General features: G+C 49.0%; 1 protein-coding gene across 4 annotated transcripts in view; it reads left to right on the top strand.

The window, feature by feature from the left end:
* The window catches only part of CARMIL1 (capping protein regulator and myosin 1 linker 1), a 596,509-nt gene that overhangs the window by 316,008 nt on the left and 264,789 nt on the right, over positions 1–15,712 (top strand). For all 4 annotated transcript variants that reach the window (XM_030212120.1, XM_030212112.1, XM_030212103.1 and 1 more), the window contains one exon: positions 5,481–5,562. In XM_030212120.1, the coding sequence (XP_030067980.1) occupies positions 5,481–5,562 (82 nt within the window). The remainder of the gene's footprint in view (positions 1–5,480; positions 5,563–15,712) is intronic.

Raw genomic sequence — 15,712 nt, 5'->3', positions numbered from 1 at the left:
GGCTCGCCTCTGCGCCCAGGGTGTTCACAAAGTGCCTAGCTGTGGTAGCAGCGGCGCTTCGCAGGCTGGGGGTGCACGTGTTCCCATATCTCGACGATTGGCTGGTGAAGAACACATCCGAGGCAGGAGCCCTGCAGTCCATGCAGATGACTATTCGCCTCCTGGAGCTACTGGGGTTTGTGATAAATTACCCAAAGTCCCATCTTCTCCCAGTGCAGAAACTCGAATTCATCGGAGCCCTGCTGGATTCTCGGACGGCTCGCGCCTATCTCCCAGAGGCGAGGGCCAACAACTTGTTGTCCCTCGTCTCGCGGGTACGAGCGTCCCAGCAGATCACAGCTCGGCAGATGTTGAGATTGCTGGGCCACATGGCCTCCACAGTTCATGTGACTCCCATGGCCCGCCTTCACATGAGATCTGCTCAATGGACCCTAGCCTCCCAGTGGTATCAGGCCGCCGGGGGTCTAGAGGACGTGATCCACCTGTCCACGAGTTTTCTCGAATCCCTGTATTGGTGGACGATTTGCTCCAATTTGACTCTGGGACGTCCCTTCCAAATTCCTCAGCCTCAAAAAGTGCTGACCACGGATGCGTCTCTCCTGGGATGGGGAGCTCATGTCGATGGGCTTCACACCCAAGGAAGGTGGTCCCTCCAAGAAAGCGATCTACAGATCAATCTTCTGGAGTTGCGAGCGATCTGGAACGCTCTGAAGGCTTTCAGAGATCGGCTGTCCCACCAAATTATCCAAATTCAGACAGACAATCAGGTTGCCATGTACTATGTCAACAAGCAGGGGGGCACCGGATCTCGCCCCCTGTGTCAGGAAGCCGTCAGCATGTGGCTCTGGGCTCGCCGTCAAGGCATGGTGCTCCAAGCCACATATCTGGCAGGCGTAAACAACAGTCTGGCCGACAGGTTGAGCAGGATTATGCAACCTCACGAGTGGTCGCTCAATTCCCGTGTGGTGCGACAGATCTTCCAGGCGTGGGGCACCCCCCTGGTGGATCTCTTCGCATCTCAAGTGAACCACAAGGTCCCTCAGTTCTGTTCCAGGCTTCAGGCCCACGGCAGACTGGCGTCGGATGCCTTCCTCCTGGATTGGGGGGAAGGTCTGCTGTATGCTTATCCTCCCATTCCTCTGGTGGGGAAGACTTTGTTGAAACTCAAGCAAGACCGAGGCACCATGATTCTGATTGCTCCCTTTTGGCCGCGTCAGATCTGGTTCCCTCTTCTTCTGGAGTTATCCTCCGAAGAACCGTGGAGATTGGAGTGTTTTCCGACCCTCATCACGCAGGACGAAGGGGCTCTTCTGCATCCCAACCTCCAGTCCCTGGCTCTCACGGCCTGGATGTTGAGGGCGTAGACTTTGCCTCTTTGGGTCTGCCAGAGGGTGTCTCCCGCATCTTGCTTGCTTCCAGGAAAGACTCCACTAAGAGAAGTTACTTCTTTCATTGGAGGAGGTTTGCCGTCTGGTGTGACAGCAAGGCCCTAGATCCTCGCTCTTGTCCTACACAGACCCTGCTTGAATACCTTCTCCACTTGTCTGAGTCTGGTCTGAAGACCAACTCCGTAAGGGTTCACCTTAGTGCAATCAGTGCATACCATTACCAAGTGGAAGGTAAGCCGATCTCAGGACAGCCTTTAGTTGTTCGCTTCATGAGAGGTTTGCTTTTGTCAAAGCCCCCTGTCAAGCCTCCTACAGTGTCATGGGATCTCAATGTCGTTCTCACCCAGCTGATGAAACCTCCTTTCGAGCCACTGAATTCCTGCCATCCGAAGTACTTGACCTGGAAGGTCATTTTCTTGGTGGCAGTTACCTCGGCTCGTAGAGTCAGTGAGCTTCAGGCCCTGGTAGCCCAGGCCCCTTACACCAAATTTCATCACAACAGAGTAGTCCTCCGCACTCACCCTAAGTTTCTGCCAAAGGTTGTGTCGGAGTTCCATCTGAACCAGTCAATTGTCTTGCCAACATTCTTTCCCCGTCCTCATTCCTGCCCTGCTGAACGTCAGCTGCACACATTGGACTGCAAGAGAGCATTGGCCTTCTATCTGGAGCGGACACAGCCCCACAGACAGTCCGCCCAATTGTTTGTTTCTTTTGATCCCAACAAGAGGGGAGTGGCTGTAGGGAAACGCACCATATCCAATTGGCTAGCAGATTGCATTTCCTTCACTTACGCCCAGGCTGGGCTGGCTCTTGAGGGTCATGTCACGGCTCATAATGTTAGAGCCATGGCAGCGTCGGTAGCCCACTTGAAGTCAGCCACCATGGAGGAAATTTGCAAAGCTGCGACGTGGTCATCTGTCCACACATTCACATCTCATTACTGCCTGCAGCAGGATACCCGACGCGACAGTCGGTTCGGGCAGTCAGTTCTTCAGAACCTGTTTGGGCTTTAGGATCCAACTCCACCCCCCGAGGGCCCTGTTTGTTCTGTTCCAGGCTACACTCTCAGTTAGTTGGTAAATTTTTAGGTCAATCTCAGTTATGTCCTCGCCGTTGCGAGGCCCAATTGACCAATGTTGTTGTTTTGAGTGAGCCTGGGGGCTAGGGATACCCCATCAGTGAGAACAAGCAGCCTGCTTGTCCTCGGAGAAAGCGAATGCTACATACCTGTAGAAGGTATTCTCCGAGGACAGCAGGCTGATTGTTCTCACAAACCCGCCCGCCTCCCCTTTGGAGTTGTGTCTTCCCTTGAAGTGTATTGTCTTGCTACATACTGGACTGGCCGGCTCGAGCCGGTTTCGGGCGGGAAGACGGCCGCGCATGCGCGGTGCGCGCGGGCGCGCGAGGGCTAGCAAAGGACTTTGCTAGTGAAGTTTCCGATTGGAGGGGCTGCCGTGGACGTCACCCATCAGTGAGAACAATCAGCCTGCTGTCCTCGGAGAATACCTTCTACAGGTATGTAGCATTCGCTATATCTTTAGTAACCAGTTCCCTTCAGGGTCTAATACAGAAGTTATGAACAATGTAAAGGCATACACTGATTCATTTCTAGATCTCTCTAAGAATTCAGTTAATTCCAAACTTCTGAAATGGCTGCTCAGTCTTCTGCCTCCCTTTCTTAACCTGTGATAAATAGTAAGCTCTAGCCAGTGGAAAGTTGGTCTCAGAAGATATCTTTAGAATAGTAGTAACATATTTTTTCAATATTTCCAGAGGACGAAATTGTAGGAGCTCTTGGAAATTTAGCAAATGAAGATTACACCTGTGTGATGTACTGTATTTTCAGAAGCATCAGACTTCCTAAAAGTTAGCTGAACATCTCTCTATATAAAAGGCAACACCAACGTTCTATGAAGCCTCCAGCCGGAAGTGTGAAGGGGGCGAGATATCCGGTTTCCCTATGAGTGTCTGCTCCGCCCTCTCTGTAACACAGTCAGTGAAGGAAAACAGCAGAGCATGAAATCAAATCGCTGGCTCTGTAACAGTGAAGGACTCAGAGGGGGGAGGGGAGAGAGGCCAGAGGGCAGGGACACACACACTCCCACACAGAAGAAAACATTGCTAGCCCCCGTTTCATTTGCATCAGAAACGGTGTTTTTTTAATAGTCTTTCATAATAGTTCCTTCTCTGCTTTGTATTAACTTTTCCTTTTTCATCACAGTTCGTACTCTAGGCTTAATAGCCATACATGCTTGTTCCCAAACCTTAAATTAATAGCCCTCCAGCTTCTCAGTAATAGTCTGCAGTTGATAAGGTAGAGACTTTTCAAAAGTAAGACCATCCTGGAAGAGTAGTAATATCGGGTCTCACCAGTACCTGTGCAGCAAATGTCACAATTTCTTCCACCAACAACTCTGAGCTTCCATCCAGGGACACAACAGAGTACTGTGATGAATCTACCAGCTCACAGGCCATCATCTCTTGTAGCACACCCCTGGCTGCTCCATTTTGAGCTCCTTTCATAATCTCACTTCTTGAAATGGGAAGAGAGATTGTCAAACTGACCTCAACAGAGTTGGGCACAGTCTTCTCTGTCTCAGGTTCCTGTGAGCTGCTTTGTGGCATGTCTGTGGGAATTTGCATCTCCAGACTGAGTGAAATGCTAAGCTCTTGTATCTCTGCACCAAATCTACTCTTCAGGGATCTTGAAGAAATACCATCTTACAACACTTTTCTAATTTGGAATTAACTTTGAATGTCTGGTGAATGTCTTAAAAAATAAATGACAATATTGATGTGTTGTGGTGGCTGTATCCTAGTGCTAATTTTAAGTTTCTTTTATACAATATTTTCCTGGATAAAATGCTGTGTATTGCTCTAGAAAAGCCTGATAAATATCTTGTTGGCTTAAAAAAAATTTTCATGCGTTTAAAGCACATGTTGGCTTGTTCTGACTGTGCTTTGTGTATAAATACTGGGTAGAGTAGCAGACATTAAGACAACACTTGTTTGCATTGTAAAAATACAGCAGATGGAAAGGCATATGGTGAATCATTCCTTGCTAGCACAATATGTGTGTGTTTTCATATGTTTCCCCACATGACAGTGATTTAACATCTTTCCTGAGTGCTCAAGTCCGAGAGAGCCCAGAAAGGTACATTGTACACTGGTGGTTTTTGTACTTTCTTTTGTTGCTTTAAGATCTTTCTGTCACACACACACACATCTCTACATGATTTTAGATCCTTATATCTGCAGTATTTGTAGACTGGGGAGAGTGGGGGTTCGACTATGAAGTTTTCTGTCTGTCTATAGTAGTTAGATCCAGGAATTGTCAATGGCTGCTGTAAACAAATGGAAAGCTGCATGGGCAATTCTGCTCCCCCAACAGTGTTCTAAGGGAAATATTTAGCCCATATGGTAGTGATTCCCAAACCTGTTCTGGGGCTCCCCAGCTAGTCAGGTTTTCAGGATATCCACAATGGGTATTCATGTGAGAGATTTGCATGCACTGCTTTCACTGCATGCATATCTATCTCATGAATAATCATTGTGGATATGGTTGGGGAGCCCCCAAGGACAGATTTGGTAAGTATTGCTATATGCAATAGCAGGGCAACATTTTCTATTTCAGAAGTTACAGAAAATTGAATGCATCAACAAAAAATGAGCTCTTTCAAAATTGTGCCAGCAGATTGACTTGCAAGCTTTGTGTGGTTTAACCTCTTTTTTTTTTTTTTTTAACATATGGGGTCCTGTTTATTAAGGTGTTGCTAGCGTTTTTAGCGTGTGCTAAAAATTAGCACACACTAACCGTTAGCACATGCTAAAAACGCTAGTGCGGCTTAGTAAACAGGACCCATGGTTTTCAATAGCAATATCTTCCATAAGAGACATCACATTGGCTTGTATTTTGGGGGGGGGGGGGGGGGGGGGGGGGCTAGGGGAAGCAATATGCTTCTGCTTTGCATATTTTGCTTTAATAATGTAGAGCAAGTGATTAGTATTTCAGAAAAAGTAAATCTTCTATTTTTATGTCCTTCTAATGACTGTTTTAAATTGTTTCACTCAATGCTGACATGTTCTTTGCAGCTCAGATCAGCTGGTGCCCAGGTTTTAGAAGGCTGCATAGCAGAAATTCATAACATCTCAAGTTTAGACATTTCTGATAACGGTGAGTACAGTTTAAAGGCTGTAATGAATAATTTAAAAATGAACATATTATGATGCAGTAGTTCATTTTATTTAACGATACCCAGAGAAGAACACAGTTTACCTCACTACAAAGCTGCTAGTAACAACTTCCAAGAGTTAACTATTTCTGTATTATTACTGCACCATTTAAATCATACTAAGAGGAAAAACTCTTCTAGAAATGTCATTTGTAATATATACACTCTATTAACCAATAGCAGACTTAAAGCTACAGAGTATGATCAATGTTGGAGGGAAAAGTCTCAGAACCCCTCCCTCCTTTACTTTGTTTATAGTTTCTCAGTGATAGGTTTCTCTGGGTGATCACTGGTATAGAAATCCTCCTCTTAAGATCATTAAAACTCTCTGCTCTGTCGTGATACTGGTGAACCATAAAAATGTATGACTTATCAAAAAATAAACTTATCTTTTAAACAAATGTGCTTGGTACTAGAGTCCACCATCAGCTGTGGCCAACGTTTCGCCCGTTGGCTGTTTCAATATGTGTTAAAGTCCGCTCAGCTGTACCACTTTGTTCACATTTCAGCATGACGCTTTAATTTTGCTATTGTTTAATGAGTATATGTTGTAGCTGGCATTTCTAGAAGAGTTTTTCTTTTAGTATGATTTAAATTGGTCTGTTCTATCCTTGGATTGTAAGTGTGTAGTTATTATTACACAGTAACATTTCAGTCCTGAAGATCTCTTTTCAGATCTGGTTTAAGTCTTAGTTTAATTATCTGAATGGAAATGTGTTCATCTACAAAACCTGGCATGTTGGTATGGCATGACTCAGTTTGTGGTCTCTGCTTAGGACAGTCTCATAACTGAACAGTAGTTGGACCACCTCCAAGACTGCATAGAGCAGCGGTTCCCAAAATGCGCGCTGCAACACCCTGGTGCACTGCAGTGAACTCTCTGGGGTGCCGCAGAAAATCCCAACCTCCTGCCTACCACCACCCGAACCGCTACTGCAGACAGCAGTGGCGGTGGCAAAACAACAATAAAAAGCGCGGGAGCCTTCAAGCATGTGCTGTCAGTTCTGCCGGTCCTCTGCCCCCGCAACTGGAAGTTGGCAGAGGACCAGCAGAGCCAACAGCACATGCCTGAAGGCTGCTGTGGCCCTGTGCTTTTTTATTTTTTCTCACATCCACTGGGAACACAGAGCTGACGGCCTTCGGGACTCGCTTTTGCTGCCAAGGTGGTTGGGTGAAAACAGGAGATGGGATGAAGTCAAAAAGTTGAAGGCTATAGGTCAGTCTCTGCTTCCCCTTCCCATTCAGAACAAGGCAAGCAAACCTATGAGCTGCTGCATCACGTTGTCATTTTTTATTGTTGGTAGCATTTTTTATTTAATCTCACTTATATTTTCAAACATGCTGGCTTGTGCAGCATACAGATGTACACAGAGGAAGTATAATAATGGAATAACTTTTCATAGGTAGATTAGTAATTTGTTATAAATTGTAATCAGTATGTCATTTGGACGGTCTGGTAATAGGGACATCCTAGCACTGTTATGTTTGTGCAGAGAAAAAGATGGAGACCTGTGTGGCCAGGGAGGTGTGTGTGGGGGGGGGGGCAGAGATTTGTGTGACTGGGAGGGGCGGAGATCGGTGTGGCTGGGGAGGGGGGTGCCACGAAAAATTGCTTGGACATGGGGTTTGTGCCAAAAGACATTTGAGAAGAGACTGGAAGACCTGAATATGTATAGGAGGAGAGGAGGGACAGGAGAGATATACTTGAAAGGTATTAATACAGAAACAAATATTTTCCAGAGAAGGGAAAATGGTATAACTAGAGTACATGATTTGAGGTTGCGGGTTGGTAGACTTAGGAGTAATATCAGAAAATTCTTTTTTTATGGAAAGGGTGGTTGATGCCTGGAATGGCCTCCAGAGTGAGGTGGTGGAGAAGAGAACTGAGGCGGAATTCAAGGTGTTTGTGGGATGAACACAGGGGATCTCTAATCAGAAGATAAATGGTATAAAAAACAAAGCTTAAAGGTTTGCATATCTGTTTGCATGTCAAGTGATGGTTAGATGGCAACTCTGGCTATATTAACTAAGGCCAGTTCTGGGCTGGCTTTTACGGTCTGAGTTTCGCATATAGCAGTGCAGCTTAGGAGGGGCTGTAGAGAGCTTAGACAGAAACTCCATTAATTTGAAACGCGAGGAAGTGTATGTCCCTGAAACAACAAAGAAAGACCATGATCAATTATATAATATCACGTTCATTGTTGATTCAATCTAGAATGGAGAATGAATGAGATCTGTTAGGCAGACTGGATGGACCATTCAGGTCTTTATCTTCTTTATCTGCATCACTTACTGTGCTCTTTGATGGGATGAATAAACATGTGGATAAAGGTGAATTGGTCGATAATTGTGAATCTGGATTTTCAAAAAGCATTTGACAAAGTACCTCATGAAAGACTCCTGAGGAAATTAGAAAGTCATGAGATAAGAGATATTGTCCTATTGTGGATTAAAAACAGATTAAAAGGTAGAAAGCAGAGAAGGGTTAAGTGGTCAATATTCTCAACGGAGAAGGGTAGATAATGAGGTTCCCCAGGGGTCTGTGCTGGGACTGCTGCTTTTTAACATATTTATAAATGATCTAGAGATGGGAATGCTTAGTGAGGTAATTAAATTTGCTGATCATACAAAGTTATTCAAAGTTGTTAATTCACAAGAAAGTTGTGAAAAATTGCAAGAGGGCCTTACGAGACTGAGACTGTGCATCCAAATGACAGATACATTTTAATATGTGAAGTGCAAAGTGATGCATGTGGGAAAGAGAAACCCAATCTATAGCTACGTGATGCAGAGTTCCACATTAGGACTCACCACCCAGGAAGAGGATCTAGGTATCATCGATGATGATACTTTGAAACCCTCTGCTCAGTGTGCAGCGACGGCTAAAAAAAACCAAATAGAATGTTAGGAATTATTAGGAAAGAAATGGAAAACAAAACTGAGAATGTTATAATACCTTTGTGTTGCTCTATGGTGCAACTGCACCTTGAATACTATGTGCAATTATAGTTGCCACATCTCAAAAAAGATATAGCGGAATTAGAAAAGGTACAGAGAAGGGTGATGAAAATGAAAAAGGGGATGGGATGACTTCCCTGTGAGGAAAAGACTATAGCAGCTAGGGCTCTTCAGCTTGGAGAGTAGACAGCTGAGGGGAGATATGGTAGAGATCTATAAAATACTCAGTGGAGTGGAATGGGTAGGTGTGAATTGCATGTTTACGCTTTCCAAAAAATACTGGAATGAGGGGGCACACAAAGAAGCTACAAAGTAGTAAATTTAAAACAAACTGGAGAAAATATTTCTTCACTCAACATGTAATTAAACTCTGGAATTTGTTTGCAGAGAATGTGGTAAAAGCAGTTTTCTCCGAGGACAAGCAGGCTGCTTGTTCTCACTGATGGGTGACGTCCACGGCAGCCCCTCCAATCGGAAACTTCACTAGCAAAGGCCTTTGCTAGTCTTCGCGCGTCCATGCGCACCGCGCATGCGCGGCCGTCTTCCCGCCCGAACCGGCTCGTGTTCGTCAGTCTTCTTTTGTCCACGCTCGGTACGGTCGTGTTTTCGCCGTGTCGGGCCCCGCAAAGTCGACCTCGCGCGTTCGTCGTGTGTTTTCAAAAAGAAAAAAAAAATATATAATCCATTCTGTGTGGGAAAAGACTCTTGGTCTTTTCTCCCCCCGCTAATTTCAGCTTTTCGCCCCGGTAAGTTTTCTTTCGTCGTCGGGGTAGGCCGCTTTTAGGCCTCGGATCGAAGTTTTCTTCCCCTTGTTTTTTCGGTGCCTTTTCCGCCATTTCGACTTTTGATCTCGCCGGCGTGATTTTTCCGCCCATGACATCGAAGTCTACCAGCGGCTTCAAGAAGTGCACCCAGTGCGCCCGGGTCATCTCGCTCACTGACAGGCACGCGTCGTGTCTTCAGTGCTTGGGGGCTGGGCACCGCCCGCAGGCCGGTAGTCTGTGTTCCCTTTTGCAAAAGCGGACTCAGGTAGCGAGATTGGCCCAGTGGAACGTTTTGTTCTCGGGCTCTTCATCGGCATCAGCACCGGGAGTATCGAGTGCATCGACGTCTTCAGCGTCCAGAGCTTCATCCTCGGCCGCCAGTGCATCGAGTGCATCGAGGCATCGACCCTCTGCATCGGCGCCGAGACATCGGATAGCTGCATCGACGTCGGTGGTACCGGGACCTCGTCTGCTGATGTCGTCGGACGGTGGTGCTTCGTCTGGAGTGCAGGTGAGGGCTGTCCATTCCCCTGCTGGTGGCGGTGAGCCTTCGGGTGGGTCTCCCCCTACCCTGAGGGCTCCTGCGGTACAGCCCCCCCGAGACCGACCTCCTTCGGCCCCGAGGAAGCGACGGCTGGATTCTACGTCCTCCTCGTCGGTGCCGGGAAGCTCCGGTGACATGCTTCGTTCCAAGAAATTGAAGAAGCATCGTCATCGGTCTCCTTCCCGGGTCGGCACCGAGAGCTCTGGGTCGCCGAGGGAGTCGGCACCCAGCAGGCATCGGCACCGAGAGGACCGCTCACCCTCTGTTCAGGAGGTGTCGATGCGCTCCACTCTGGACAGCCCGGAACAGCCTCCACGCCCGGAACAGGTTCTGACGTCGACGCCTGCATCGACCTCCATGCCTTTCTCTGCAGCCGCTCTGAACGAGAGCCTCCGGGCCGTTCTCCCAGAGATTCTGGGAGAGCTGTTGCGCCCTATCCCTCCGGTACCGGCGGTGCTTGCGCCACCGGTACCGTCGAGCGTGGCGCCGGCTGGCCCATCGCCCGAGGTGAGGTCTCCGGCATCGGTGCCGCGTGCGGTACCGGCTGCCGTCGCCTCCCAGGAAGGCTCCCCGACTACGTCGGCGGAGGGAGCTTCGCCGATGTGGGCGAGGGAGTCTACCTCTCGACGCCCCCATCGTGGACGTGGCTCCACAGAGTCGAGTCGGGCGACGGTTGCAGACACAGGTCCGTGAACTTGTGTCTGACACCGATGGTGAGGCCTCGTGGGAAGAGGAAGAAGACCCCAGATATTTCTCTGATGAGGAGTCTGAGGGTCTTCCTTCCGATCCCACTCCCTCTCCTGAGAGACAGCTTTCTCCTCCCGAGAGTCTGTCTTTTGCTTCCTTTGTCCGGGAGATGTCTACGGCCATCCCCTTCCCGGTGGTTGTGGAGGACGAGCCCAGGGCTGAAATGTTTGAGCTCCTGGACTATCCTTCTCCACCTAAGGAAGCGTCCACTGTACCCATGCACCATGTCCTAAAAAAGACATTGCTGGCGAACTGGACCAAGCCTTTAACTAATCCCCACATCCCCAAGAAGATCGAGTCCCAGTACCGGATCCATGGGGACCCAGATCTGATGCGCACTCAGTTGCCTCATGATTCTGGAGTTGTGGATCTGGCCCTAAAGAAGGCTAAGAGTTCTAGGGAGCATGCTTCGGCGCCCCCGGGCAAGGACTCTAGAACCTTAGACTCCTTTGGGAGGAAGGCCTACCATTCCTCTATGCTCGTGGCCAAAATTCAGTCCTACCAGCTCTACACGAGCATACACATGCGGAACAATGTGCGGCAGTTGGCGGGCTTGGTTGATGCGCTCCCCCCTGAGCAAGCCAAGCCTTTTCAGGAGGTGGTCAGGCAGTTGAAGGCGTGCAGAAAATTCCTGGCCAGAGGGGTGTATGACACCTTTGATGTTGCGGCCAGGGCCGCTGCTCAAGGTGTGGTGATGCGCAGGCTCTCATGGCTGCGTGCCTCCGACCTGGAGAATAGAATCCAGCAGCGGATTGCGGACTCGCCTTGCCGTGCGGATAACATTTTTGGAGAGAAAGTCGAACAGGTGGTAGAGCAGCTCCACCAGCGGGACACCGCATTCGACAAGTTCTCCCGCCGGCAGCCTTCAGCCTCTACCTCTACAGGTAGAAGATTTTTTGGGGGAAGGAAGACTGTTCCCTACTCTTCTGGCAAGCGTAGGTACAATCCTCCTTCTCGACAGCCTGCGGCCCAGGCTAAGCCCCAGCGCGCTCGCTCTCGTCAGCAGCGTGCGCCTCAGCAAGGCCCCTCGGCTCCCCAGCAAAAGCAAGGGACGAGCTTTTGACTGGCTCCAGCAGAGCATAGCCGACATCCAAGTGTCAGTGCCGGGCGACCTGCCAGTTGGAGGGAGGTTGAAAGCTTTTCACCAAAGGTGGCCTCTCATAACCTCCGATCAGTGGGTTCTCCAAATAGTCCGGCAAGGATACACCCTCAATTTGGCCTCAAAACCTCCAAATTGTCCACCGGGAGCTCAGTCTTACAGCTTCCAGCACAAGCAGGTACTTGCAGAGGAACTCTCCGCCCTTCTCAGCGCCAATGCGGTCGAGCCCGTGCCATCCGGGCAAGAAGGGCTGGGATTCTATTCCAGGTACTTCCTTGTGGAAAAGAAAACAGGGGGGATGCGTCCCATCCTAGACCTAAGGGCCCTGAACAAATATCTGGTCAAAGAAAAGTTCAGGATGCTTTCCCTGGGCACCCTTCTTCCCATGATTCAGGAAAACGATTGGCTATGCTCTCTGGACTTGAAGGATACCTACACACACATCCCGATACTGCCAGCTCACAGACAGTATCTGCGATTTCAGCTGGGCACACGTCACTTCCAGTACTGTGTGCTACCCTTTGGGCTCGCCTCTGCGCCCAGGGTGTTCACAAAGTGCTTGGCTGTAGTAGCAGCGGCACTTCGCAGGCTGGGGGTGTACGTGTTTCCATATCTCGACGATTGGCTGGTGAAGAACACATCCGAGGCAGGAGCCCTGCAGTCCATGCAGATGACTATTCGCCTCCTGGAGCTACTGGGGTTTGTGATAAATTATCCAAAATCCCATCTTCTCCCAGTGCAGAGACTCGAATTCATAGGAGCTCTGCTGGATTCTCGGACGGCTCGCGCCTATCTCCCAGAGACGAGAGCCAACAACTTGTTGTCCCTCGTCTCGCGGGTGCGAGCGTCCCAGCAGATCACAGCTCGGCAGATGTTGAGATTGCTAGGCCACATGGCCTCCACAGTTCATGTGACTCCCATGGCCCGCCTTCACATGAGATCTGCTCAATGGACCCTAGCTTCCCAGTGGTTTCAGGCTGCTGGGGATCTAGAAGACGTAATCCACCTGTCCACGAGTTTTCTCGAATCCCTGTATTGGTGGACGATTTGGTCCAATCTGACTCTGGGACGTCCTTTCCAAATTCCTCAGCCACAAAAAGTGCTGACCACGGATGCGTCTCTCCTGGGATGGGGAGCTCATGTCGATGGGCTTCACACCCAAGGAAGTTGGTCCCTCCAGGAACGCGATCTGCAGATCAATCTTCTGGAGTTGCGAGCGATCTGGAACGCTCTGAAGGCTTTCAGAGATCGGCTGTCCCACCAAATTATCCAAATTCAGACAGACAACCAGGTTGCCATGTACTACGTCAACAAGCAGGGGGGCACCGGATCTCGCCCCCTGTGTCAGGAAGCCGTCAGCATGTGGCTCTGGGCTCGCCGTCACGGCATGGTGCTCCAAGCCACATATCTGGCAGGCGTAAACAACAGTCTGGCCGACAGGTTGAGCAGGATTATGCAACCTCACGAGTGGTCGCTCAATTCCCGTGTAGTGCGACAGATCTTCCAGGTGTGGGGCACCCCCTTGGTAGACCTCTTCGCATCTCGAGCCAACCACAAAGTCCCTCAGTTCTGTTCCAGGCTTCAGGCCCACGGCAGACTGGCATCGGATGCCTTCCTCCTGGACTGGGGGGAGGGTCTGCTGTATGCTTATCCTCCCATACCTCTGGTGGGGAAGACTTTGTTGAAACTCAAGCAAGACCAAGGCACCATGATTCTGATTGCTCCTTTTTGGCCGCGTCAGATCTGGTTCCCTCTTCTTCTGGAGTTGTCCTCCGAAGAACCGTGGAGATTGGAGTGTTTTCCGACCCTCATCACACAGGACGAAGGGGCGCTTGTGCATCCCAACCTCCGGTCCCTGGCTCTCACGGCCTGGATGTTGAGAGCGTAGACTTTGCCTCTTTGGGTCTGTCAGAGGGTGTCTCCCGCATCTTGCTTGCTTCCAGGAAAGATTCCACTAAGAGGAGTTACTTCTTTCTATGGAGGAGGTTTGCCGTCTGGTGTGACAGCAAGGCCCTAGATCCTCGCTCTTGTCCTACACAGACCCTGCTTGAATACCTTCTGCACTTGTCTGAGTCTGGTCTCAAGACCAACTCTGTAAGGGTTCACCTTAGTGCAATCAGTGCATACCATTACCGTGTGGAAGGTAAGCCGATCTCAGGACAGCCTTTAGTTGTTCGCTTCATGAGAGGTTTGCTTTTGTCAAAGCCCCCTGTCAAGCCTCCTACAGTGTCATGGGATCTCAATGTCGTTCTCACCCAGCTGATGAAACCTCCTTTTGAGCCACTGAATTCCTGCCATCTGAAGTACTTGACCTGGAAGGTCATTTTCTTGGTGGCAGTTACTTCAGCTCGTAGAGTCAGTGAGCTTCAGGCCCTGGTAGCCCAGGCCCCTTACACCAAATTTCATCATAAGAGTAGTCCTCCGCACTCACCCTAAGTTCTTGCCAAAGGTCGTGTCGGAGTTCCATCTGAACCAGTCAATTGTCTTGCCAACATTCTTTCCCTGTCCTCATTCCTGCCCTGCTGAACGTCAGCTGCACACATTGGACTGCAAGAGGGCATTGGCCTTCTACCTGGAGCGGACACAGCCCAACAGACAGTCCGCCCAATTGTTTGTTTCTTTTGATCTCAATAGGAGGGGAGTGGCTGTGGGGAAACGCACCATATCCAATTGGCTAGCAGATTGCATTTCCTTCACTTACGCCCAGGCTGGGCTGACTCTTGAGGGTCATGTCACGGCTCATAATGTTAGAGCCATGGCAGCGTCGGTAGCCCACTTGAAGTCAGCCTCTATTGAAGAAATTTGCAAAGCTGCGACGTGGTCATCTGTCCACACATTCACATCTCATTACTGCCTGCAGCAGGATACCCGACGCGACAGTCGGTTCGGGCAGTCACTTCTTCAGAACCTGTTTGGGCTTTAGGATCCAACTCCACCCCCCGAGGGCCCTGTTTGTTCTGTTCCAGGCTGCACTCTCAGTTAGTTGGTAAATTTTTTAGGTCAATCTCAGTTATGTCCTCGCCGTTGCGAGGTCCAATTGACCATGTTTGTTGTTTTGAGTGAGCCTGGGGGCTAGGGATACCCCATCAGTGAGAACAAGCAGCCTGCTTGTCCTCGGAGAAAGCGAATGCTACATACCTGTAGAAGGTATTCTCTGAGGACAGCAGGCTGATTGTTCTCACAAACCCGCCCGCCTCCCCTTTGGAGTTGTGTCTTCCCTTGCTTTGTTTTGCTACTTATGGGACTGACGAACACGAGTCGGTTCGGGCGGGAAGACGGCCGAGCATGCGCGGTGCGCATGGACGCGCGAGGACTAGCAAAGGCCTTTGCTAGTGAAGTTTCTGATTGAAGGGGCTGCCGTGGACATCACCCATCAGTGAGAACAATCAGCCTGCTGTCCTCGGAGAATACCTTCTACAGGTATGTAGCATTCGCTTTAGCTTAGCATAGTTTAAAAAAGGTTTGGATAACTTCCTAAAAGAAAAGTCCATAAGGCATTATTAAGATGGACTTGGGAAATCCACTGCTTATTTCTAGGATAACCACTTAAAAACTAGTGATAGAAGTTCACATCTCTATGCTGGAAAACTGTCTCATATTTAGTCTGAGGGGGAGAAAATAAGTCTCATATGCTTCTCACGGGCTTTCACACAGCTGTTTGTCCCCTATATTTTTGGGGGTATCTGCCCAGTGATTTCCTTTTGTAATCATCGACTAATACCCCTACTACCAAATTTCAAATTTTAGTTTTTATCCAAAAAGTGCTTACTTTGCACACTAAAAACTCTCCTAATGTGTATACATCCTTTTTTTCGCAATTTGCTTCAAAAACTCCCTTTTACAAAATATAACTTGTGGTGGCCATAAAGTTTAAAGCACCTAAAAGACTAGCCAGACTTATCTATAATATCGATTCTTTGTGTACACCAACGGGACCCCGACAGGCACCTGTTTCTCAGAATGCTTTGTCAAGGGATCAC

Source organism: Microcaecilia unicolor, chromosome 1 (genome assembly GCF_901765095.1).
Source record: "Microcaecilia unicolor chromosome 1, aMicUni1.1, whole genome shotgun sequence".
NCBI classification, from domain to species: domain Eukaryota; kingdom Metazoa; phylum Chordata; class Amphibia; order Gymnophiona; family Siphonopidae; genus Microcaecilia; species Microcaecilia unicolor.
The sequence above is the reverse complement of the archived record's forward strand: the minus strand, read 5'-3'. Positions and strand labels throughout refer to the sequence as shown.